The sequence below is a fragment of the Phyllobates terribilis genome, unplaced genomic scaffold, assembly GCF_046119375.1.
Source record: "Phyllobates terribilis strain yellow unplaced genomic scaffold, ASM4611937v1 Scaffold_11__3_contigs__length_659146591, whole genome shotgun sequence".
Classification (NCBI taxonomy): domain Eukaryota; kingdom Metazoa; phylum Chordata; class Amphibia; order Anura; family Dendrobatidae; genus Phyllobates; species Phyllobates terribilis.
The window spans coordinates 106,421,961-106,449,314 of NW_027362771.1; the positions used below are offsets into that span (position 1 = coordinate 106,421,961).

The 27,354-nt window shown below is 42.5% G+C and overlaps 1 protein-coding gene across 7 annotated transcripts in view; it reads right to left on the minus strand.

Annotated features, from left to right (window-relative positions):
* Positions 1 to 27,354, minus strand: part of BRD8 (bromodomain containing 8) — an 86,185-nt gene that overhangs the window by 49,426 nt on the left and 9,405 nt on the right. For all 7 annotated transcript variants that reach the window (XM_073651408.1, XM_073651406.1, XM_073651410.1 and 4 more), the window contains exon 3: positions 2,466 to 2,535. In XM_073651408.1, coding sequence (XP_073507509.1) covers positions 2,466 to 2,535 — 70 coding nt within the window. The remainder of the gene's footprint in view (positions 1 to 2,465; positions 2,536 to 27,354) is intronic.

Consider the following 27,354-nt stretch of genomic DNA (forward strand, 5'->3'; position numbering starts at 1 on the left):
CCTGTAAATTCCTGGGCTGTCTAGCATGAACTGCGCGCTTAAGATCTCCCCAGAGTGGCTCAATGATATGGAGGTCAGGAGACTGAGGTGGCCACTCCAGAACCTTCACTTTGTTCTGCTGTAGCCAATGACAGGTTGACTTGGCCTTGTGTTTTGGATCGTTGTCATGTTGGAACGTCCAAGTACGTCCCATGCGCAGCTTCCGGGCTGTTGAGTGCAAATTTGCCTCCAGTATTTGCTGATAACGTGCTGCATTCATCTTTCCTTCAACTTTTACCAAGTTTCCTGTGTCTTTGTAGCTCACACATCCCCAAAACACCAGAGATCCACCTCCGTGCTTTACTGTAGGAATGGTGTTCCTTTCATCATAGGCCTTGTTGACCTCTCTCCAAATGTAACGTTTATAGTTGTGGCCAAAAAGTTCAATTTTGGTCTCATCACTCCAAATTACCTTGTTCCAGAAGTTTTTAGGCTTGTCTCTGTGCTGTTTGGCATATTGTAGGCGAGATACTTTGTGGCATTTGCGCAGTAATGGCTTACTTCTGGCGACTGGACCATGCAGCCCATTTTTCTTCAAGCGCCTCCTTATTGTGAATCTTGAAACAGCAACACCGCTAGTTTTCAGAGAGTCCTGAATTACAGCTGATGTTATTTGGGGGTTTTTCTTTGCATCTCAAACTATTTTCCTGGCAGTTGTGGTTGAAATTCTTGTTGGTCTACCTGACCGTGGTTTGGTTTTTACAGAGCCCCTGATTTTCCATTTGTTAATCAGTTTGAATGCTGCTGACTGGCATTTTCAATTCCTTGGATATCTTTTTGTATCCCTTTCCTGTGTTACACAGTTCTACTACCTTTTCCCGTAGATCCGTTGACCATTCTTTTGCTTTCCCCATGACTCACAATTCAGAAACGTCAGCAGCTGGATGAAAGATGTGAGAGCCTGTCTGGATCCCAGAAACTCACTCAGCTTTTATGGACAAACACTGATTACAAGCAAACAGGTCACAGGTAAGGATGTTACCTTTAGTAGCCATTCAAACCCATTTGTGTCAAATGCTGTAAAAGTTATTAGGCCAAAATCACCAGGGTATGTAAACTTTTGATCAGGGTCATTTGAATGTTTTTGGTTGTCATTAAGATTTAAAAAGAGAAAACACAGTAGCTTGACAATAAATGGCTTCACCCAACCAATAACCATGAATGGAGAAAAAGTTATTTGTTATCAGTCATATTCTCTGAAACAAGGCCAAGAAAGCAAAAATTCTACCGGGGTATGTAAACTTTTGAGCACAAATGTATAAGTGCTTATCTCCTGTACCAGAATCAAGTCGAAATCTTTTATTTTTCTTTGTAACTTTGACATGCCTCCAATTGTGCCAAAAAATTGATACTCAATTTTCAGCATGATGCCATTTTTTTTTTTTTTTTTTTTAAATTCTGCCACCGGAGACAGCGACAATCATAGTAATTAACAATCTCTTTGGTTTTATTGCTTCAGACAAGTACAATAGCCAGGATCATGGCCACCGTTCACCACCATTTTGTTTTCCTTGCCCACTTAACTGCTTTTTTACAGTACTTATTTATACTCTTTTCATGATATAAAATTGTGTAAGCATACTTCAAACGTGTAGCTATATTGTAAAAAGAACCCTATCCCAAAAATCCTTATACCTTTCACAGAAAAAAAGAAAAGTAATTGCAAAAAATAGAATAAAAATAAATAAATAAATAAATAAATAAATAAATAACAGGCGTCTAGACTAGAAGACCCCCTTAATCTCCTTTACAATAAAAAGCCCCAAATAATCTGAATTTAATGCACACGTTGACCATGTGTGCATTTCATCTAAATAAAAAAAGCTGTATTAAGTTGTGTGAACTCGATGTCTTTCAGGTGAATTCCCGCCTGCGAAAAATTAACATAATGCCCAGCAATGTCAAAACAACATTGCAGTGCACATGTTCAGTCTTAAGTCAGGTCTTCTAACTGCTTAAAAGGTTTGGAAACCTTGAAGCGGTTAAAAGAAGTGACCTGTCCATTCTTCCAGTGGCTTCATTTGGATGTCGCTCGTTCTATACAAATGAAAGTATAAAGCAAAGGCGTCAGCCGCAGAGCCACAGTAAAAACAACAGACGCTGGCACAGACAGGTAAGGAAGACAACCGCCAATGTCTTACTGAAGCGTTATCGCCTTGGAAAATTAGAAGATTGCACCAGCGTCTTAAAGATGTCATGTGTCCATACCCTAACTTAGCAGATATACTACATCACATGTACAGTGCAGGTACTGAGCAAGAGCCAGAACAGCATTGACATTTCTTCAGCTTTTATTTTACAATGATATTCTTTACTAAATGTTTTCATTATTTGCATTATGTATCTGTGTGCACAGTATTATAGAAACTCAGCTCTTGGTGTTTCTTTTCTTCTAATTTCATATATTATACAATAAATCATCTTACTTTTTGGGAGAACCAATCAGGAGGACGACCAGGTTCTGCGAAAGGTTTGATGGCACGGCTCACAGACACCCTAAAAAAAGAAAATGTAAAAAAATAGAGTTTAAGAAGTACAAATAAAATAACTAACTATTTGGATTGGAAACACTAGGAAGAATTTATCAAGGCTACCCCTGCTTTAAAAAGTGGGCGGGAAGCCTTTGCAAAAAAGGTTTAAATATCAAAAAAGCACTCAAACTTTTTTTTTTTGTAAAAGAACTTCAGGTTTACAAAATAGCATAAAAAAAGGAGAATCATCTTCTGCTTGAAAAATTGATGTTTTTTTGCAGACCTGAAAAAAAAGTCCTGTGAACATACCCATAGAGACAGATTACTGCATTTATGCTTGTATTCTGTGTAGCTTTAGGGGGTTTTCAATTAGATTTAATCCTTAACAAAAAGGCATAAATTTAAATACGTCAATTTTATGTGTTGACATTATATATATATATATATATATATATATATATATATATATATATATATATATATATATATATATATATATATATATATATATATATATATATATATATATATATATATATATATATATATATATATATATACATATATACACATATATACACAGTGCCTACAAGTAGTATTCAACCCCCTGCAGATTTAGCTGGTTGACACATGCGGAATTAACTTGGCATTGTGACATTTGTACTGTAGATCAGCCTGGAACTGGGAAATGCACTGCAGCAAATTTTTTTTTTTTTTTTTTTTAAAAACGTGAAAAGTTAATTCAGAGTGTCATTTATTATTCAACCCCTCAAACCACAAGAATTCTGTTTGGTCCCCCTAAAGTATTAAGAAGTAGTTCAGGCACCAAGAATAATGAGCTTCACATGTGTGGATTAAAGATCTCTTTTGCCAGCCTTTTCTGACTATTTAAGACCCTCCTCAAACTTGTGAACAGCACTCAGACATGGTCAACATGGGAAAGACAAAAGGAGCATTCCAAGGCCATCAGAGACAAGATCGTGGAGGGTCACAAGGCTGGCAAGGGGTACAAAACCCTTTCCAAGGAGTTGGGCCTACCTGTCTCCACTGTTGCGAGCATCATCCGTAAGTGGAAGGCTTATGGAACTACTGTTAGCCTTCCACGGCCAGGACAGCCTTTGAAAGTGTCCTCCCGTGCCGAGGCCAGGCTTGTCCGAAGAGTCAAGGCTAACCCAAGGACAACAAGGAAGGAGCTCCGGGAAGATCTCATGGCAGTGGGGACATTGGTTTCAGTCAATACCATAAGTAACGTACTCCACCGCAATGGTCTCCGTTCCAGACGAGCCCGTAAGGTACCTTTACTTTCAAAGCGTCATGTCAAGGCTCGTCTACAGTTTGCTCATGATCACTTGGAGGACTCTGAGACAGACTGGTTCAAGGTTCTATGGTCTGATGAGACCAAGATCGAGATCTTTGGTGCCAACCACACACGTGACGTTGGAGACTGGATGGCACTGCATATGACCCCAAGAATACCATCCCTACAATCAAGCATGGTGGTGGCAGCATCATGCTGTGGGGCTGGTTCTCTGCAAAGGGGCCTGGCCATCTGGTCCGCATCCATGGGAAGATGGATAGCACGGCCTACCTGGAGATTTTGGCCAAGAACCTCCGCTCCTCCATCAAGGATCTGAAGATGGGTCGGAATTTCATCTTCCAACAAGACAACGACCCAAAGCACACAGCCAAGAAAACCAAGGCCTGGTTCAAGAGGGAAAAAGTCAAGGTGTTGGAGTGGCCTAGTCAGTCTCCTGACCTTAACCCAATTGAAAACTTGTGGAAGGAGCTCAAGAATAAAGTCCACATGAGACACCCAAAGAACCTAGATAACTTGGAGAAGATCTGCATGGAGGAGTGGGCCAAGATAACTCCACAGACCTGTGCCGGCCTGATCAGGTCTTATAAAAGACGATTATTAGCTGTAATTGCAAACAAGGTTTGGTCCACAAAATATTAAACATAGGGGTTGTATAATAATTGACCCACACTTTTATGTTTAAAATGTAATAAAATTCAACTGAGCAACATAACTTTTTGGTTTGTAAGATTTATGCTTCTGTTTATAAAACCTACTCTCGTTTGCAGTTTGAAGGCTCTAACTTATTTGCATCTTATCAAACCAGCTAAATCTGCAGGGGGTTGAATACTACTTGTAGGCACTGTATATATATAGTACAGACCAAAAGTTTGGACACACCTTCTCACTTCTCATTTAAAGATTTTTCTGTATTTTCATGACTTTGAAAATTGTACATTCACACTAAAGGCATCACAACTATGAATTAACACATGTGGAATTATATACTTAACAAAAAAGTGTGAAACAACTGAAAATATGTCTTATATTCTAGGTTCTTCAAAGTAGCCACCTTTTGCTTTGATGACTGCTTTGCACACTCTTGGCATTCTCTTGATGAGCTTCAAGAGGTAGTCACCGGAAATGGTCTTCCAACAATCTTGAAGGAGTTCCCAGAGATGCTTAGCACTTGTTGGCCCTTTTGCTTTCACTCTGCGGTCCAGCTCACCCCAAACCATCTCGATTGGGTTCATGTCTGGTGACTGTAGAGGCCAGGTCATCTGGCGTAGCACCCCATCACTCTCCTTCTTGGTCAAATAGCCCTTACACAGCCTGGAGGTGTGTTTGGGGTCATTGTCCTGTTGAAAAATAAATGATGGTCCAACTAAAAGCAAACCGGATGGAATAGCATGCCGCTGCAAGATGCTGTGGTAGCCATGCTGGTTCAGTATGCCTTCAATTTTGAATAAATCCCCAACAGTGTCACCAGAAAAGCACCCCCACACCATCATACCTCCTCCTCCATGCTTCACGGTGGGAACCAGGCATGGAGAGTCCATCCGTTCACCTTTTCTTCGTCGCACAAAGACATGGTAGTTGGAACCAAAGATCTCAAATTTGGACTCATCAGACCAAAGCACAGATTTCCACTGGTCTAATGTCCATTCCTTGTGTTCTTTAGCCCAAACAAGTCTCTTCTGCTTGTTGCCTGTCCTTAGCAGTGGTTTCCTAGCAGCTTTTTTTTACCATGAAGGTCTGCTGTACAAAGTCTCCTCTTAACAGTTGTTGTAGAGATGCGTCTGCTGCTAGAACTCTGTGTGGCATTGCCCTGGTCTCTAATCTGAGCTGCTGTTAACCTGCGATTTCAGAGGCTGTTGACTCGGATAAACTTATCCTCAGAAGCAGAGGTGACTCTTGGTCTTCCTTTCCTGGGGCGGTCCTCATGTGAGCCAGTTTCTTTGTAGTGCTTGATGGTTTTTGCAACTGCACTTGGGGACACTTTCAAAGTTTGCCCAATTTTTCGCACTAACTGACCTTCATTTCTTAAAGTAATGATGGCCACTCATTTTTCTTTACTTAGAATTTGTATTATGGCAAGAAAAAAGCAGCTAACAGTCTATTCAGTAGGACTATCAGCTGTGTATCCACCAGACTTCTGCACAACTCAACTGATGGACCCAACCCCATTTATAAGGCAAGAAATCCCACTTATTAAACCTGACAGGGCACACCTGTGAAGTGAAAACCATTTCCGGTGACTACCTCTTGAAGCTCATCAAGAGAATGCCAAGAGTGGGCAAAGCAGTCATCAAAGCAAAAGGTGTCTACTTTGAAGAACCTAGAATATAAGACATATTTTCAGTTGTTTCACACTTTTTTGTTAAGTATATAATTCCACATGTGTTAATTCAAAGTTTTGATGCCTTCAGTGTGAATGTAAAATTTTCAAAGTCATGAAAATACAGAAAATTCTTTAAATGAGAAGGTGTGTCCAAACTTTTGGTCTGTACTGTACTGTAATATATATATATATATATATTTTCACCATTGTGGCCTGAGTTAGTGTTTCAAGAGTTTTTATAGCGATTCATAAATTGCGTTCTTTTAACCCCTTAACAACACTTGACATACTAATACGCGTCTGTGCCCTGGGACTTAAGAGCCAGACCCGTATTAGTACGTCATGGCGATCGCGCGCGCACACAGGCTGTGCGGGCGCAATCGCCGCCGGGTGTCAGCTGATAGTACCGGGTGTCAGCTGTGACAATGTGCAGGGAGCGGTCCTGTACCGCTCCCAGCACATTAACACCCGCGATGCTGCGATCGAAGTCGATCGCAGCATTGCGGTGGCAAGGGGAGGTGATCGCAGATACTCACCTCCTCTTCCGGCTTCCAGCGCTGACTGCCGTGGCTTCCAGGATGTTGCCATGACGACCCGATGTCGTCATGACAACATCCGGGTCACCAGACAGCAGGAAGATTTTTTGGACATGCGCAGTGCATCTCCAAACAATCTTCTCCCTGTCCAGCGCTGACAGCCTGCATGGCACAGGGATGGTGCTGCATTCCTGTGCCATGCAGGCGATCAGAGAAAAAAAAGTGAAAGTCCCACAGTGGGACAAAGTAATAAAGTATAAAAACTATCAGAAAGTGAAAAAAAAAATAAAAAAAAAATTGTAAAAATATTAAAAAAAAAATAATCCACCAAAAATAAAAATATAATGTACCCATCAATAAATATTATTCTAAAAAAAAAACAATAAAAGTACACATATTTGGTATCGCCGCGTCCGGAACAACCTGACCTATAAAACTGTCCCACTAGTTAACCCCTTCAGTGAACACGGTAAAAAAATAAAAATAAAAAACGAAGCAAAAAACAACGCTTTATCACCATACCGCCAAACAAAAAATGGAATAACACGCGATCAAAAAGACAAATATAAATAAAAATGGTACCGCTGAAAACGTCATCTCGTCTCGCAAAAAACAAGCCGCCATACAGCTACATCAGCCGAAAAATAAAAAAGTTATAGCTCTCAGAATAAAGCGATGATAAAAAATAATTTTTTCTATAAAATTGCTTTTATTATGTAAAAGTGCAAAACATAGAAATACGATATAAATGTGGTACCGCTGTAAACGTACTGACCCGAAGAATAAAGCTACCTTATCAATTTTACCACACGCGGAACAGAATAAAAAAAAAACAATTCCTGAATTGTTGGTTTTTGTTTATTCTGCCTCCCAAAAATCGGAATAGAAAGCGATCAAAAAATGTCACGTGCCTGAAAATGGCACCAATAACAACGTCAACTCATCCTGCAAAAAAAAAGCCATCAAATGACTGTCTGCCAAAATCTGGAAAAATTATAGCTCTCAAAATATGGCGATGCAAAAACTAGATTTTACAAAAAATGCGACTTTTAGTGTGTGACAGCTGTCAGTCATAAAAACCCCATATGATTCTCGTATCGCTGTAGTCTCACCGACCCGAAGAATAAGGTGGTCTAATCACTTATACCGCACGAGGAACGGCGTAAAAAATAAACTCTCAGGTTAGGGTTGTGCTAGGGGTTAGGGTTGTGCTAGGGGTTAGGGTTGTGCTAGGGGTTAGGGTTGTGCTAGGGGTTAGGGTTGTGCTAGGGGTTAGGGTTGTGTTAGGGGTTAGGGTTGTGTTAGGGGTTAGGGCTGGGGTTAGGGTTGTGATGGGATTGGGATTTTTTTAAAAAGTAAGAAAAAAAGATGACGATATGGCGACTAGTGTTGAGCGCAAGTGCTCGCTACTTGAGTTTGCATCGGGTGTTCTGGTATGCATTGAGTATCGTGGGTATTTGAGCGACATGCTTGAGTCTCCGCCCCATATGCTTCACGGCCCAAAAAACTTTGCGGGTATTGCCAGCCATGCACGAGCGATCCCCGCATGTTTTTTTTGGGGTGTCTAATAACCGTGAAACATCCGGGCGGGGACTCGAGCATGTCACTCGAGCACAAGCAGTACATGGTGCATACCTGAGTACCCGATGCAAACTCAAGTAGCGAGCACTTGCGCTCAAGACTAATGACAACTTATTCAATATGATGACCTAATTTTATCAAATTCTGTGTCGTACCTATGGGTTCAAAATGTTCACTATACACCTTAATAAAATCCTTGAGGGGTATAGTTTCCAAAATGGGGTCACTTGTGGGGGAGCTCCACTGTTTAGGCACATCAGGGGCTCTCCAAACGCAACATGGTGTCCGCTAACAAATTGAATGGAAAATCGGCTCAAATTGTTAGCGGACACCATGTTGCGTTTGGAGAGCCCCTGTGTGCCCAAACATTGGAGCTCCCCCACAAGCGACCCCATTTTGGAAACTAGACCCCCAAGGCACCTATCTAGATGCATAGTGAGCACTTGGAACCCCCAGGTGCTTCACAAATTGATTCGTAAAAATGAAAAAGTGGAAAAAAGAAACACTTTTTCATTTTTACGAATCAATTTGTGAAGCACCTGGGGGTTCCAAGTGCTCACTATGCATCAAGATAGGTGCCTTGGGGGGTCTAGTTTCCAAAATGGGGTCACTTGTGGGGGAGCTCCAATGTTTGGGCACACAGGGGCTCTCCAAACGCAACATGGCGTCCGCTAATTATTCAAGCAAATTTTACAATCAAAAAGTCAAATGGCGCTCCTTCCCTTCCGAGACCTGCCGTGCGCCCAAACAGTGTTTTTTCCCCACAGGGGAAATTGCTCAACAAATTTTGGGGTCCATTTTTTCTTTTTACCCCTGTGAAAATAAAAAAAATTGGGTCTAAAGTAACATTTTTGTGAAAAAAGTTAAATGTTCAATTTTTTCTTCCACATTCCAAAAATTCCTGTGAAGCACCTGAAGGGTTAATAAACTTATTGAATGTGGTTTTGAGCACCTTGAGGGGTGCAGTTTTTAGAATGGTGTCACTTTTGGGTATTTTCTGTCATAAAGACCTCTCAAAGTGACTTCAAATGTGATGTGGTCCCTAAAAAAATAGTTTTGTAAATTTTGTTGGAAAAATGAGAAATCGCTGGTCAACTTTTAACCCTTATAGCTCCCTAACAAAAAAAAATTTTGGTTCCAAAATTGTGCTGATGTAAAGTAGACATGTGGGAAATGTTATTTATTAACTCTTTTGTGTGACATATCTCTCTGATTTAAGGGCATAAAAATTCAAGTTTTGAAAATTGCAAAATTTTCAAAATTTTTGCCAAATTTCCATTTTTTTCACAAATAAACGCAAGTGATATCGAATAAATTTTACCACATTCATGAAGTACAATATGTCCCGAAAAAACAATCTCAGAATCAGGGGGATCCGTTGAAGAGTTCCAGAGTAATTACCTCAAAGTGACAGTGGTCAGAATTGTAAAAATTGGCCTGGTCAATAACGTGCAAACCACCCTCGGGGGTTAAAGGGTTAAAAACTCCCAAAATCTGTAGCAAATTTACTACAGTCTCCTTGGATTGATTTCATGCAGCATTCTGTGCTAAAAAGTCGAAAGACAATTTTTGACTCTGTGCACAACTCATGAACCACGTGCGCCAAACATTTGCCACGAAAGAACACCAAAGAATACCACAACACACAAAAAAAATTATGTGAAAAAAAATTGCAAATGATGAATCGGGGCCAAACTCAGTCTAATAAATTTTCCCAAAAATGTATAAAAAATAAAAAAAAGTAACCTGTTTCAGCCAAGATGACTCATGTAAAAAGTGGAACTACAAAAGCGTATGCGTATGCAAATATTGCCTCCTTTTAACCACTTCGCGCCAGAGCCTGTTTTTGCATCGTGACTGGACCAATTTTTTCAATTCTGACCACTGTCACTTTATGAAGCAATTACTCTGGAACGCTTCAACGGATTTCCCTGATTCTGAGACTGTTTTTCCGTGACATATTGTACTTCATGATAGTGGTAAAATTTCTTCGATATCACTTGCGTTTATTTGTGAAAAAAAATCGTAAATTTGGTGAAAATTTTGAAAATTTTGCAATTTTCAAACTTTGAATTTTCATGCCCTTAAATCAGAGAGATATGTCACACAAAATAGTTAATAAATAACATTTCCCACATGTCTACTTTACATCAGCACAATTTTGGAACCAAAATTCTTTTTTGTTAGGGAGCTATAAGGGTTAAAAGTTGACCAGCGATTTCTCATTTTGCCAACAACATTTCCAAAAACATTTTTTTAGGGACCACATCTTATTTGAAGAGACTTTGAGGGGCCTTTATGACAGAAAATACCCAAAAGTGACACCATTCTAAAAACTGCACCCCTCAAGGTGCTCAAAACCACATTCAAGAAGTTTATTAACCCTTCAGGTGTTTCACGGGAATTTTTGGAATGTGGAAGAAAACAATGAACATTTAACTTTTTTTCACTAAAATGTTACTTTAGACCCAATTTTTTATTTTCACAAGGGTAACAGGAAAAATGGAATACACACTTTGTAATGCAATTTCTCATGAGTGCGCTGATACCCCATATGTGAGGGAAAACCACTGTTTGGGCGCACTGCAGGGTTCGGAAAGGAAGGAGCGCCATTAGACTTTAGAATGTAAAATTTGTTTGAATAATTAGCAGACGCCATGTTGCGTTTGGAGAGCCCCTGATGTGCCTAAACAGTGGAAACCCCCCACAAGTGACACCATTTTGGAAACTAGACCCCTTAGGGAACTTATCTAGATGTGTGGTGAGCACCTTTCACCCCTAGGTGCTTCACAGAAGTTTATAATATTGAGCCGTAAAAATAAAATTTTCACATTTTTCCCACAAAAAATGTTTTTCATTCCTTAATTTTGCATTATCATAAGGATAACAGGAGAAATTGCACCATGAAATTTGTTGAGCAATTTCTCCTGAGTACGCCGATACCCCATATGTGGGGGAAAACCACTGCTTTGGTGTACGGCAGGGTTCGGAAGAGAAAGGAGCGCTATGTTGGCTGGGATAGGTTGCAGACACCATGTCACATTTGAAGAGTCGCTGATATGCTGAAACAGCAGAAACCCCCACAAGTGACCACATTTTGTAAACTACACCTCTCAAGGAATTCATCTAGGGAAGTAGTGAGTATTTTCAAATTTTTAAATTCATACCATTGGGCAGTGAAAAAAGCATAATTATATTTTTACCACAAAAAAATGTTTTACCCTCAGATTTTACATTTTCACACAGGGCAATGGGTAAAAATGGTGCCGAAATGTGTCACACAATTTCTTCTAAAAGTGTCAATACCCCATATGTGGCTGTATCGTACCGCTCAGCCATACGACAAGATCTGGGAGGGACGGAGCGCTATTTGACAATTGGAGAACAAATTTTTGTAGAATAGGCATTTGGATTTGGGAGCACAAAATTTTCTGAATTTCTTTTGGGGGGCAAGGGCCATTTTGCTTTTCCAGAGCCTTTCTTCTACCAGTAACTTGGAAGTCCCTTATATTTTTAACAGATGACGGACCTGAGTGGGGGCTAGCTTTTTTTGAGGACTGAGTTGAAGCTTTTATTGGGAACATTTTACGTAACATTTATCCGGTGCTCGAGGCTGAGCACTTACATCGGGGTTTGCATCTAAATTTCCAAGTGATATAATTCAGATGAAACCCCTGCAGGATCCATTCACTGTAGTGAGGCAGCAGAGTTACTCTGGACTCCGTCTGGCCTCTGTTTAGCGGTGTCCTTTTTTTCAGAAGTGCACAAAACTGTGGCCAACCGCACTTTTATGCACGCCTAAAACAAATGACATTGTGGGATCACAGGCCAGATGGCATCCACAGTGGCCTATATCTGCCTCATTACAGGGAATCTTCCGTCATGGGTTCCGTCTGAATCACGTATTTCAGAGATTTGCACGGAAACTCTGGTGTAAGTGCTCAGCGCAGAGCGCAGGATAAATGTGAGCAGAGCCTTACTGCGATCTTTGGGAGACATAATAAACAAATCAGTAGCAGGTGAAGAATTGGTTTTATTTATTTTTTACGCTGTTCCTCGTGCGGTATAAGTGATGAGATTACTTTATTCTTCGGGTCGGTGCGATTACAGAGATACCAGATTTATATCGGGTTTTTATGACTGACAGCTGTCACACACTAAGACGCTTTTTTTTTTTTTTGCAAAATCTAGTTTTTGCATCGCCATATTTTGAGAGCTATAATTTTTTCCATATTTCGGCCGACAGTCATGTGACGGCTTGTTTTTTGCGGGACGAGTTGACATTTTTATTAGTACCATTTTTGAGTACGTGACATTTTTTGACCGCTTTCTATTCCGTTTCTTGGGAGGTAAAATTAACAAAAACCAACAATTCAGGAATTGTCTTTTGAAGGTTTTTTTTTTTATGCCGTTCTGCGTGTGGTAAAAGTGATAAGGCAGCATTATTCTTCGGGTCAGTACGTTTACAGCGATACTACACTTACTGTATTTTTTTAATGTTTTGGCGCTTTTACACAATAAAACAATTTCATAGAAAAAATATTTTTTTTGCATCGCTTTATTCTCAGCGGTATAACTTTTTTATTTTTCGGCTGATGGAGCTGTATGACGGCTTTTTTTTTGCAGAACAAGATGACGTTTTCAGCGGTACCATTTTTATTTCCATTTTGCTTTTTGATCGCATTTTTTTTACACTTTTTGTTTGGCGATATGATGAAAAAGCATAGTTTTTTGCTCCGTTTTTTATTTTTTATTACGGTGTGCACAGAAAGAGTTAATTAGTGTGACATTTTTATAGATCGCGTTGTTTCGGACGCGGCGATACCAAATATGTGTACTTTTTTTGTTTTTGCACAAATATACAGATTTATTGGTTTAATATTTTATTTATTTATTTTTATTTATTTTGTGATTTTTTTTTTTTTTTTAACAGTTTGAAAACATTTTTTTTGACTTTTTTTTTACATTTTTACTTAGCCCCTCTATGGGACATTAATTTTTATTTTTCTAATCACTGATGTCATGCAATGTAATAGACATGTATTACATTACATGACATCTTTGCTGACTGTTTCACAGTCAGTGTCTCCTGCCAGGCTTCAGCCGCAGGCTGAGCCTAGCAGGACACTATATATGGCAGATCTGGAGGCAGTCATGTGACCTCCAGCTGCCATAACAACGGCAGGTCCTGGAAGATATCAGGGGGCCGTCGGAGAGTTAAGTTGACGACCCCCTCTCCTCTCACTATCTTCTATATGCCGCGATCACTTTAGATCGCGGCATATAGAAGATAGCAAAGGGTTAACATCATTGGGACCTGATCCAATCAGGTCCCGATGATGTCCCCTGTCAGAGCTATCGCTCTGCACCGGAACCGCAGCACTTGCTGGACCCTGGGGGTCCTGAGCGCTGCGGGACCACCCACCGTTTTTAAACGTTGGTGCTGCACAGAGCCCAGGCAGCGCCGGCATTTATGTACAGTGGGCGGTCCTGAACCGGTTAACCTTCCTCTTGTGTTAGCTTTCTGTTACTCTTCTTATGTTAACGGGTCGGTTTTGACCCGTGTCTTAAATCACCCCTAGGATATCCTAAAAACAGTTATTTATGATCCAATTTGTTTCTTACCTCTTATTTACCTTGTTAGGCTGTGTGCCCACGTAGCGTTTTTCAAGCGTATATGCTGCGGAATTTCCGCAGCGTAAACGCTTGAAAAACGCATGTAGATCCGCACCCCATGGTCCCCAATGGCATTCCGCAATGTCAATGCCCATGCTGCGGATTTTTCCGCAGCGTATATGCTGCAGTCAAAAATCCGCAGCATGTTCATTAATTTTGCGGAAGCGCTGCGGAATCAATGTGCGGATGGTACCCAAGTCTGGAGGAGAGGAGACTCTCCTCCAGACCTGGGTACCAAAGAACCTGTAAAAAAAAAAAATAAAATAAAGTTTATACTTATCTTCTGATGTTTTCCCTCCGTCGCGCTGTTGTCTGAAGGACCTGCCACGTCATTGAGTCATGTGACCCACCACATGACTCAATGACGTCACCGCAGGTCCTGCACACAACAGCGTGAGCCGCTCAAGACTCCGGACGGGGCAGAGAATGCATCAGAAGGTGAGTATAAAGTTTATTTTTTTATTTTTTACCATTCTGAACAAGTTGTCAAGCACTTTTCCAAGTGATGCTTGGAGAAGTGCTTGATAACCCGCATGCGGAAATGCATGCAAAGACGCCTCACAAACGCTTCTACCTGGCGGGAAAACCGCATGTAATATCCGCATGCGATTTTCCCGCCAGGGAGAAGCGTAAAAAATATGCTTCAGGTCCGCAACGTGGGCACATAGCCTTAGGGTTTCTCATCCATGGAAGGATTGATTTTAATATTTTTGTTGTGGCCCCCTGGGCCTTTCATTTGAGAGCATACCCTTCATTTTCAATATAAAAATATTGTCAAATGAACCTCAAGAGAATAATATAAACTTAAAAAAGTTTGTTATATTACCTGACTATTACTGAAGGGTTTTAGAACACATTTCTTAAATATAAAAAAAAAAAGTATACATATATATATTTTATATTATTAACTCTAGTAACATCTATGGTGTTACGGGTCAATTTTGACCCATATCTAACTACTTTATGGAAAAGGCAAAAAACAGATTTTTTTTTTATAGAACTTTAATACAAATAAAAGATGAAAATTATATTAACATTAATAGCAATAATAATAAAAAGTAGCTTTTCTAGGTCAAACAATCAATCAAGCAAGCAAATCAACAAAAATCAAGTACTAGTTTTTAGATGCATTAGTATTTAGATGCATGTGTGGCAAAAAGTGACACTTTTTGTGTGTTCTTTGCAGATGTACTTTTTGCAGCCGAAGCACGATGTGTTTGTCTTTCTGTCCTTATTGCTAGGGCAGACCTGACACCTCTTTCTTTTAGAATCAGGTGGTCTCACTGGGGTTGTGGCTGTTGTGGTTTATGTTGAGGCAGGCCTGGTTGAGGAGGATGCTGGTGATGATGCTCTTTGTGTTGCTGTGGGTGTGAACGAAGCACTTGTTGAGCTCTGGAGTTGTCGGATCAAGGCTGCAGCGGCTGGGTCTCGGGGCACTCGTTCCCTTTGGTCAATGAGCGCCTTGACAAGGGATCTTCCTAGTTCCTCAAGAAACATCCCCCGCTTGTGTTTTTTCTTTGAATTCCATCCTTGGTGAATGTGGGTCCACAACACAAATGAATTGCATGCTGACACATCAAGGATGTTGTAAAATACAACCATTGGCCATCTCCTAGTCATTCGCTGGCAAGTGTAGGTGGCAGTCAGCTTGTCCAGGTTGTCCACTCCTCCTTTGTTTTTGTTATAGTCCAGGATGATTCTGGGCTTTTTGTCACTTCCTGATGACACAACTGCATCTTTGTGAAGTGTGGACATCAGTACCACATTCCGTCGTTTTTTGGGGCAGTATGAAATAGCAGTGGTGGTGTCTGTAAAAACAAACTCTGAGGAAAGTGGAGCCCTGTCCTTCATCTGCAACAATTCAGCGGGCAGCTCAGGTTTGTTTTTTTTCCACTGTGCCCACCATGGTGATTTTCCTCCTGAGAAGTTCTTGTCCAAGGTCATAGCTGGTGAAAAAATTGTCACAAGTAATGTTGTGACCCTGCAGTCCAGTAGTCATATCGAGGACTACACGTTTTCCTTGTTTTTTTCAGGGATGCTGCTTGCAGACTTGCCTGTGTAAATCTGTAGATTCCATGCATAGCTAGTTTTTGCATCACAGGCTGCCCAAATTTTTATGCCGTATTTGCCTGGCTTACTTGGCATGTATTGCCGGAAGGGGCATTTTCCGCGGAAAGGGAGAAAACGTTCATCTACTGTCACCTCTGGCCCTGGGTTGAACATCAGTGGAAGGAGCTGCACCCATTTCTCCCAAACATCCCTGATGGGAGCAAGTTTGTCAGATTTTGTTCTGGTGTCTCTGTTGTCAAATCTGAGGACTCTTGATATCATTTGAAAATTTTGAAGTGACCTTGTTGCCCGGAAAATATTCCTGCCTGTCGATGTGTCCCAGAGACTATCAGTGGCCTCATTGCAGGATTTGTACACTCCAGCAAGGAGAAGAACACCAATGTAGGCATCCAGGACATCATCATGAAGGTCATTCCACATGTTGCCGTGGACTTTTTTTCCTTCAAGGTTTGTCATAGCAATAATGACTTTTTTTTATTGACAATGGCATAAACAGATCAAAACATGACTTGATGTCACTTACTCTTGTCACAGCAAACCTTGTGATCCCAGGGGTCATTTTTATGACATTTGCAGCATCTGCCCTGCCATGTACATCTGGAGGTACTGAGCTCCAACTGATCCTGCCACTTTTGGATTTGAATCTTTCAGCGGGAGCAGCTTCAGCACCAGTGACCTCCTCATCAGACTGATCAGAACTGTCTGTGTCTTCCGGTTGATACTCCACATCATCTTCCTCCTCAGAAACCTGTTCATCTGTATCAGTTTGCTGCTGTGTGTCCTCTGATTCATTATCTAAGATATAATCCAGAATTTGGCTTACATCAAATCTTCTCCTCATTGTTGCATGTGTAAACTGGAGATGTATACTCTGCAAAGTACCAACTCTAAGCTGATTTGGTCATACATGCCTGGACATGTCCCTAACTCAAGTTGTTGGAGGTAGAGCTGGCTGTGGGCTGTTGGTTTATATTGTGTTTATGAGTTCAGTTTTTGGACTTATTATTGTTTTTTTTACTCTTATATTAGACCTGGGTCGAAAATGACCCCAACAACACAAATGTTATAATTTTAATAAGAGCATTTTTACAATTTAGTAAAATAGTTTTATTTATTGTATTTTGTTTAAAAATAAATTCCTGGAAAAGTCAAAAAGTCTTGATGCAATAAACAGTGTATGTAGAATTTGTATGCATTTAAAACCTAAAACGGGTCGGTCACGACTAGTGTTGAGCATTCCGATACTGAAATATCGGGTATTGGCCGATATTCGCGGTATCGGAATTCCGATACTTTTACAATATCGAATACCGGAATCGGAAGTTCCCATAATGCCTGCGCTCTGCAGTGTCTCTGAAGGATGACAAGCTGGATGGCAGCGCTCAGCTGCGATCCAGCCTGTCATCAGAATGCCATCCCAGCGGGGGAGAATTCTCCTGATTGTTTAAAAGCCGGCGCGCGGTAAAAAGCCGCCGGCTTTTAAACAATCACACAGCCCCATACTGCTTCCCCGCAGCCTCCCACCCCGATCCTCCGCTCCCCTCGCCACCTCCCATCCCGATCGTAAGTTAGGACCGGGCGGGGAGCGCAGCACCAAGGAGCGAAGGACCCGGGCGGGGAAGCCGGCAGTGAAAAGACTTCACCGCCGGCTTTCCCGTTCTGTGCTGCGCTTTCCCGCCGGTTATTTCAAATGAACAGCTGAGGTATCAGCTGATGCCGATCAGCTGTTCATTTGAAGTAGCCGCGGTGCCCTCAGAGGGTTCATGTGAGTTCATGCTTGACTGCATTGCATGAACTCACATGAACTTTCCCACGGCCGCACAGGTCAGCCTCACCTCCCAGACCATCAGACCGGTCATGATTAGTGTGTGTGCGGGGTGTGTGTGCGGGGTGTGTGTGCGATGTCTGCGTGTGTGTGCGGGGTGTGTGTGCGATGTCTGCGTGTGTGTGCGGTGTCTGTGCGATGTTTGTGCGGGTGTGCGCGGTGTCTGTGCGTACAGGCAGACATAGGCCGATGTGACACTACTACTCCCATCGGCCTATGTCTGTCCCCCGTCCACTCGTGCCAGCAGGATCAGCTCGATGGGAGCAGTAGTTCCCATTAGCCTGATCCTGCTATTTAAATTGCCCTACTGTGCCCCAATAAATTTTAAATACACTTCATTGGTGGCCAGTGGTTACCTACAATAAATTAGTTCATACATTACCTGTCCCCGCCGATCGCCACCTAAAATAAAGTAAAAAATAAAAAACTACACCTATACTCACCTAGACACCTAATTCCCCGAAGCCACCGATCTCCTGTAATAAAATATAAAATAATAAACCACAACCTTATCCTTACCCCTCCGTAGTAGTCCACGAGTGTCCCACGAAGGTCTCCAGTTCAGAGCAGCCACATAGAATGTGACCGCTCTGAACCGCCGCCGCCGCTAGAATGACGGGGCCGTAAGGGTTCACCGGAGTTCAGGCAGCGCTGCTCCGGTTAGCTGCTTTACGGCCCTGCTGTATCGTGAGAAATTCCCACGGTACAGCAGTGCCGTAAAGGAGGTCTCCGGAGCTGCGCTGCCTGAATGCACTCCGGTGACCTCAGTCAGGGGCTCCCGCTGCCGGTAGCGGACGTGTTCCCGGCAGCGTGAGCTTACAGCAGCCATGCACAGCTGTCACCATCTCTCGATGTGACAGCTGTGCATGGGAGATCAGCGCAGGAACGTGGACAGGTAACTATTATTTTTAGTAAACTAAGAATTAAATAAAATGGTGTGTTTTATTTCAAATAAATTATTTTTTTCTGGGTGTAGTGTGTGTTTTTTCTTTTTAACACTTTGTAGGTTAGTAATGGGGGTGTCTTATAGACGCCCATCATTACTAACCTTGGCTTCATGGCAGCTGGCGCTGAGTGCAGGAGAATTTTCCCACGCTGTCAGTGACGTGCATGAGGTGAGCTGAGTTCATTGGACATGACCTCGGCTCATCTGGATGCCGTCACAGCCAGACACTGAGGAGTGCAAGCATGCCTGCGCTTCTCAGTGTCTGCGGGATGACAGGCTGGATGGCAGCGTTCTGCTGCGGTCCAGCCTGTCATCTCAATGTAGCAGAGCTGAAGCTGTCCTGGGAACCATGGAAAGGTAAGGATGATGTTGCTTTATTATTTTACTTTTATTGCAGGAGATCGTTGGCTTCAGCTGGAATGGGCGTGACTGTAAGTATGGTTTAATTTAGAACAATAAAGAATTGTGTGTTTATTTCAATTAAAGGACTTTTTTCTGGGTGTTGTGTTTTTTTTAAATACTTTACTAGAAATTCATGGTGGTCATGTCTAATATTGGCGTGACCCCATGAATTTCGGGCTTAGGGCCAGCTGATAATGCCAAGCTGGCCTTAACCCCTTTATTACCCAGTGAGCCACCGCACCAGGGCCCTGGATGAGTTGGGTACAGCGCCAGAAGATGGCGCTTCTATGAACGCGCCATTTTCCGGGGCGGCTGCGGACTGCAATTTGCAGCGGGTGGGGCCCAGAAAGCTTGGGTCTCCCTGCGCTGCAGATTCCAGCCCCCAGCTGCCTAGTTGTACCTGGCTGGACACAAAAATAGGGCGAAGCTCCACGTACTTTTTTTGTAAATTCATGAAATTCATGGAATAATTAAGAAAAAAGGGCTTCCCTATATTGTTGTGTCCAACCAGGTACAAATAGGCAGCTGGTGGTTGGGGGCAGCCCGTTCCTGCCTGCTGTACCTGACTGGACACAAATATAGGGCGAAGCCCCACATCAATTTTTTTTAATTATTTCATGAATTTCCTGAAATAATTAAAAAAAAATTGATGTGGGGCTTCGCCCTATATTTGTGTCCAGCCAGGTACAGCAGGCAGGAACGGGCTGCCCCCAACCACCAGCTGCCTATTTGTACCTGGCCGGACACAACAATATCGGGAAGCCCTTTTTTTCTTAATTATTCCATGAATTTCATGAAATAATTTAAAAAAAAAATGCGTGGGGCTTCGCCCTATGTTTGTGCCCAGCCAGGTACAACTAGGCAGCTGGGGGCTGGAATCCGCAGCGCAGGGAGACCCAAGCTTTCTGGGCCACCCCCGCTGCAAATTGCAGTCCGCAGCCGCCCCAGAAAATGGCGCGTTCATAGAAGCGCCATCTTCTGGCGCTGTACCCAACTCATCCAGGGCCCTGGTGCGGTGGCTCACTGGGTAATAAAGGGGTTAAGGCCAGCTTGGCATTATCAGCTGGCCCTAAGCCCGAAATTCATGGGGTCATGCCAATATTAGACATGACCACCATGAATTTCTAGTAAAGTATTTAAAAAAACACAACACCCAGAATAAAGTCCTTTAATTGAAATAAACACACAATTCTTTATTCTAAATTAAACCATACTTACCGTCACGCCCATTCCAGCTGAAGCCAACGATCTCCTGCAATAAAAGTAAAATAATAAAGCAACCTCATCCTTACCTTTCCATGGCTCCCACGACAGCTTCAGCTCTGCTACATCGAGATGACAGGCTGGACCGCAGCAGAACGCTGCCATTCAGCCTGTCATCCCGCAGACACTGAGAAGCGCAGGCATGCTTGCACTCCTCAGTGTCTGGCTGTGACGGCATAAAGATGAGCCGAGGTCATGTCCAATGAACTCAGCTCACCTCATGCACGTCACTGACAGCGTGGGAAAATTCTCCTGCACTCAGCGCTTCAGCGTGAGAATTTTCCCACGCTGAAGCGCTGAGTGCAGGAGAATTTTCCCACGCTGTCAGTGACGTGCATGAGGTGAGGTCATGTCCAATGAACTCAGCTCACCTCATGCACGTCACTGACAGCGTGGGAAAATTCTCCTGCACTCAGCGCTTCAGCGAGAGAATTTTCCCACGCTGTCAGTGACGTGCATGAGGTGAGCTGAGTTCATTGGACATGACCTCACCTCATGTATGTCACTGACAGCGTGGGAGAATTCTCCTGCACTCAGCGCTTCAGCGTGGGAAAATTCTCACGCTGAAGCGCTGAGTGCAGGAGAATTTTCCCACGCTGTCAGTGACGTGCATGAGGTGAGCTGAGTTCATTGGACATGACCTCGGCTCATCTTTATGCCGTCACAGCCAGACACTGAGGAGTGCAAGCAAGCCTGCGCTTCTCAGTGTCTGCGGGATGACAGGCTGGATGGCAGCGTTCTGCAGCGGTCCAGCCTGTCATCTCGATGTAGCAGAGCTGAAGCTGTCGTGGGAACCATGGAAAGGTAAGGATGAGGTTGCTTTATTATTTTTCTTTTATTGCAGGAGATCGTTGGCTTCAGCTGGAATGGGCGTGACTGTAAGTATGGTTTAATTTAGAACAATAAAGAATTGTGTGTTTATTTCAATTAAAGGACTTTATTCTGGGTGTTTGTGTTTTTCTTTAACTTTGACTATGGGGTTAGTAATGGGGGTGTCTTATAGACGCCTCTCCATTACTAACCTGGGCTTGATGTCAGCTGGCATTATAAGCTGACATCAACCCCAGCCCTATTACCCCACTGCCACCGCTACAGGGCAGTGGGAAGAGCGAGGCTAAGTGCCAGAATTGGCGCATCCTATGGATGCGCCATTTCTGGGGCGGCTGACGGCTGGTGTTTCTAGCCTGGGAGGGGGCCAATATTCATGGCACCCTTCCTGGGCTATTAAAATCAGCCCCAGCTGTCTGCCTAGCCTTTGCTAGCTATTAAATTAGGGGGGACCCCACGTTATTTTTTTGGGGGGGTTCCCCCATTTTAATAGCTAGTAAAGGCTAGGTATTCAGCTGGGGGCTGATATTAGTAGCCTGGGAAGATCCGTGGGTATTACCCCCTTCCCAGGCTTCAAACATCTGCCCCAGCCGTCTGCTTAACCTCCGCTAGAGCCTAAAATTAAGGGGAACCCCACGCCAATTTTTTTTAAAATAAATCCTTTATTTTAACACTAAATGACAAGTACAGTAATCAACACTGTCACTGTACTTCATATATATGTGACTGACATGTTTCTATCTATCTAATCTATGTGTGATTCTCTATTCTTTCTATTCTAAATTGTCGGGTACAGATGCTGAATTGCCGGCCAGCTTTCTTAAAGAGACGGTGCACGAAAACACTAATATTTTTTTAAATAAATCCTTTACACTAAATGACAAGTACAGTAAGCAACACTGTCACTGTACTTCTTATATATGTGACTGACATGTTTCTATCTTTCTAATCTATGTGCGAAGCTCTATTCTGTCTGTTATAAATTGTCGGGTACCGCTGCTGAATTGCCGGCCGGCTTTTTAAAGAGACGGTGCATGAAAACACTAATATTTTTTTAAATAAATCCTTTACACTAAATGACAAATACAGTAAGCAACACTGTCACTGTACTTCATATATATGTGACTGACATGTTTCTATCTATCTAATCTATGTGTGAAGCTCTATTCTTTCTGTTGTAAATTGTCGGGTACCGGTGTATGCCGCTGATGAATTGCCGGCTTTTCATGTCATTCTACATTATTCTTAGTTGTTTTCCTTCATGTAGAATTAACCTACAAGGAAAGAAAGGGTTTATTTTCATTCCGATATTTGTGTCCCACTGACTTGCATTGGTTTCCGGTATCGGAATCGGCGATATCCGATACTTTTTGGGTATCGGCCCGATCCAATCCGATACGATATTTCCTGATATCGGAAGGTATCGCTCAACACTAGTCACGACCCTAACACAAGAGGAAGGTTAAATACATTTTTGTGTGGTGATACAGTTTAAAAAAAAACAACAGGCAAATTATAATCCACAGTATACATTCAGGCAATGGAAGACACCTGCTACTCTATGTCTTGCAGACAATGGAGAGAAATCCAAGTTTATACCTAGGTCTGTGACAGAGCTGGAAGACTAGATGTAGTCAAAGCCTAAGGACCTATTTAGACAATCTGATGTTGGAGGGTATGTGCACACGATGCAGAAATGAAGCAGAAAATTTCTGCATCATTTCTGCATCTCCCTGGCAGAAAAAACGCATGCAGATTGTACATGCGTTTTTCCTGCGGAATACATGCGGATTCACATGCGTTTCCACGGGGGGGCGTGTCCAGCCACTGAAGGAGACAGTCACATCCTGAGGCGCTCCTGTGCATGCTGACTAATCTCCCTCAATCCTCTTACTTGTAAGGGAGTTTCTCCCCATCTGATACATCTAGGAGCTCTGGAGGCTCTCATAGACTCTTTTGTCCCCAAATAGAGCTTTTTTGAGTGAGTCTCACCCATATAGGGGTTTGAGGCCTACTGTGAGGGCTGGGACCGCAGCCCTCTCCACGTGCGCGCTGCAGATCTGAAAAGCACTTCATCGTGTGGGGGTCCCCGTCGAATGACGGAGCTGATCTGACGCCGCCTGTCTCTCCTCTGAGGTGGGTGAGCCAGCGGTGTGTCACGGCGGGGAGAAGGTAGGCCTCCGAAAGCAGCCGGGTGCGCGGCTGAAGGTGCTGGAGAGGGAGATCCGTCGGGTGTCACGTGCCGGCCCGCAGCTGAATGTGACTGAACCCAGAGGCATCCCGTGAAACCGAACTGGATCCAGCCGACCTGGGAACCCCGTATCCCGTCCACGACGTACCGCTGCCCCCCGCTCTTACTTTACATCGCCACCGCTTATCCTGAAGGGGAAGGTCTACCATACTTACCTGCCCAGAGCCCGCAGCCGAGCGAACCCACGTTGTAGACTCTGGTCCAGTTAACCCCCGGGACTCTGGTTCTGATTGCTCCCGTATTCCTGAGCACAAGGGCCCTGCTGAGCGGCTCTGTCAGTTCCGACCCTGCAGTTTGGGGCTTTCCCGCCACGGCAGCCGCCATCTTAGCTGCACTGTGCCCCAAAGAGAGACGACAAGTTGTCAGATAATCGCTGGGATTAACCCGGTCACTTTTATTATCTCGACTGACACAGATCAGAAAGTGCTGGTTGAAAGGGCTGGGGATGTAGAACTCATTCTGTTTGCTGAAGTGTTCACAGAGGATATATATACTGTTTGCTGTTTCCCCTGTCCCAGTGAACTCTTGATTTTACAGGAGTCTGTGCTCCATGATTGTCTCTCATACATTTCTTCAGGCAATCTGAATTTCTCCATTTCTGTCTTCCAAAGAACAAGAGTGACACCTAGTGGTCATTTAATAGAACTGTCTCAATCTCATACAGAATCCCCCAGTAAAAACAGAAAGGAGAATTCCACGCTTCCTCCTCCACTTTAACATGTAACAGGTTTTTTTTCTCTCATCTCCGACCTTATGCATTAGGGAACGTGTCTGATGTTTTGTCATTTACCCTAATAAGGCAAATTTAAGCAAGTCATAATGTTCAAGATCGGCAAAAAAGCCTCAGGTGCAATTTCTGGGCCTCGTAACTCCCTCACACAAGCTGACCTAAACAAATTTCTCAACAAAAAACAATCAAAATCTACACACCAGTTACCTTCTGACTCGCGTTCAATTGACAACTCTGATTCTGAAATGGATAGCGACGCAGAAGAATGCAGTTTATCAACTGCTCACCCAATCTCACGTTCTTTCATTAAAAGAATCCTTGCTAAAACTCTAGAACCAGTCATAAAAGATTTGTCTGACATCAAACAAGAAATTATACAAATTGGCAACAGAGTAGATACTCTGGAAGCAACAAATTCTACTTTAATCCAGCCAGCCAATGCTACCATAACCTGTGTCCATAACCAAGAAGAACAAATTAATCATATACATTCCATTTTAGAGGACCACGAAAATAGAGAGAGGAGAAATAATCTACGAATCAAAGGTATTCCTGAATCAATAGCAGCAGAAATTTTAACCCCGACATTAATTGGGATCTTTTCTAAAATTCTACGCTCTGAAGATGCCACTCAAATTGAGACAGTCAGAGCTCACAGATCATTGAGACCCAAGCCTAAATTGGGTGAACCGCCTAGAGATGTCATCTGTCGTTTTTTAGACTTCCGCACCAAAGATTTAATAATTAAAAGGTCAAGAGAGTCTGATAACATCATCTTTGAAGATTCGCCGATTTTGATCTTTCAAGACCTTGCAGCCTCAACCCTCTACAAAAGAAGCTTACTAAAACCATTCACAGAGGCCCTACGCCGCAATCAATTTCAATACCGATGGGTTTTTCCCTTCGGTATCGCAATAACGGCCAAAGACAAACGCCTTCAAGTCAGGACCTCGTCAGATGTTCAAAAAGTATGCAAAGAACTTGAGATCACGCTGGAGAAATATCCTGACCTAGAGACTTTCCAGTCTTCATCCGCCTTACAGCCCTTGGCTCAACCAGCACCATGGAATGTGGTCCCACCATCTAAAACCCAAAGGCATAGACGCAGATCAACGAAGCCTTCACACGTTCCTGATGACGGCGATAACGGATGAATTAATGATTCAGGATTTGTTCTTATTGTAATACTATATTCTATATTACTAGGCTCACTTATCTCATCTTTTCCTTGATTGCGCGAACTTATTTGTTTCTTAGACTTGACTTGTTCTTCCGAAGTAACAACATAGTTGAGGTCGGCGCTTTGCCTCTCAACTCCCTGAGTTTAACTTGCCTTGTTTATTTTCTAGGCCTTTGATTATGTTTTAGGCCTTTATTTTTTAGGCCTTTGTTCCTATTAGAGTTTGGCTTCTCCCCTCCCACGGGATCCCTCCTGTCGATATCTAGCTACGACTTGATGCTGGATGGTTTAACGGGATTGGTCCGGGGGACGCGGAGATGGTCTAATTACTATAAGCTTATTGTTATGACATCAACACGTTCCCTTCATGGTCTGATGCTCAACCTTAACATATTAATTATGTTATGTTTTACTGTTACATGTTATTTCTCATTTATGTGCTCTACCCTAACATTGACTCAACCTTTTTCCCCCATTCCCTCCTATATTTTTTCTTATTCCTCACCCAGGTCCTCCTCTCCAATTACAAAAAATGAAGCCACCACCTCCTCCAACACCCTCATAAATGACAAACTAGCCACTCTTAAATTAGCAAACTTCAACGCGCACGGATTAAACTTCCCAATTCCTAGATCTCAGATTCTGAACAGATTTAAGAAAGATAGCTATGACATTCTCATCCAACAAGAAACTCATTTTCAAACGGAAAAACTTCCTTCCTTTGAAAAAAATTATTATAATCAATGGTTTCACGCCACCTCCCCGCAAAAAGGCTCAAGAGGAGTGTCAATAGCATTCGCTAACAACTCCCCTTTTTTATTATCTGATTCAATAGTTGATCCGGAAGGGAGATTTATTTTTGTGAAGGGTCTCCTTGCGGGTTCCTTAATTACTATTGGCAATCTTTATGCCCCCAATAAGAAACAAATTAAATGGATCGTTTCGAAATTAAACAAATTTCATTCCTTTATAGAAGGAACACCAATCCTTGGAGGTGATCTAAATATCCCCTTGGACCCCTCTCTTGATTCTACCTCAAAAAAAGTGTCCAATCTCCTATCGTAATATCATTAGGATTAAAAAAAAAAATCGCTTCACTCTCTTTCACTCTTAGATGTATGGCGTTATCTACACCCTAATGACCTGGACTTCACCTTCTTCTCCCATCCCCATAATTCTTACCACAGGATTGATTATGTTTTCTTGCCAAAGTCATTACTTACAAACACATTAAAAGCAGAAATTCTCCCATCAATCCATTCAGATCATTCTATAGTATCAGTTTGCTTTCCTCTTTCTAAACCCTTCTCCAACCAACGTACATGGAGATTAAATGAATCGCTCCTAGCCTCCGATATAAATAGACAGAGAATTCAAATAGCCCTTTCCAATTTCTTTGAATGTAATGATACGCCAGAAATAAGCTACCCAATCCCCTGGGAATCCCATAAAGCAGTAGTCAGAGGTGAGTTGATTTCTTTGGCTTCCCATTTAAATAAACAACGCAAAAAGATTACACAGGATCTATATGAGGAAATAGCCATTCTTGAAACACAACATAAAAGAACCTTACTACGTCAAAGTCTGGTAGATTTAACCGCCAAGCGTCTACAATTGAGAGACCTGCTTAACAAATAATCCGCAAAACAATATCTAAACTGGAGAAATCGTATGTTTGTTCATGGCGACAAAGCTTCTAAACTCATGATGTCACTAATTAAAACCAGACAAGCTAAAACCTATATCCATTCTTTAAAAACTTCCACTGGCCAATCTTCATCAGATTTCAAAACAATTTCCACAGAATTCTTGAAGTATTACTCTAACCTCTAGATCAGTGGTCCCCAACCTTTTTTGCACCAGGGACCGGCTTGAAGCAAGATCATTTTTCCATGGCCCAGCAAGGAGGGGGTGGGGT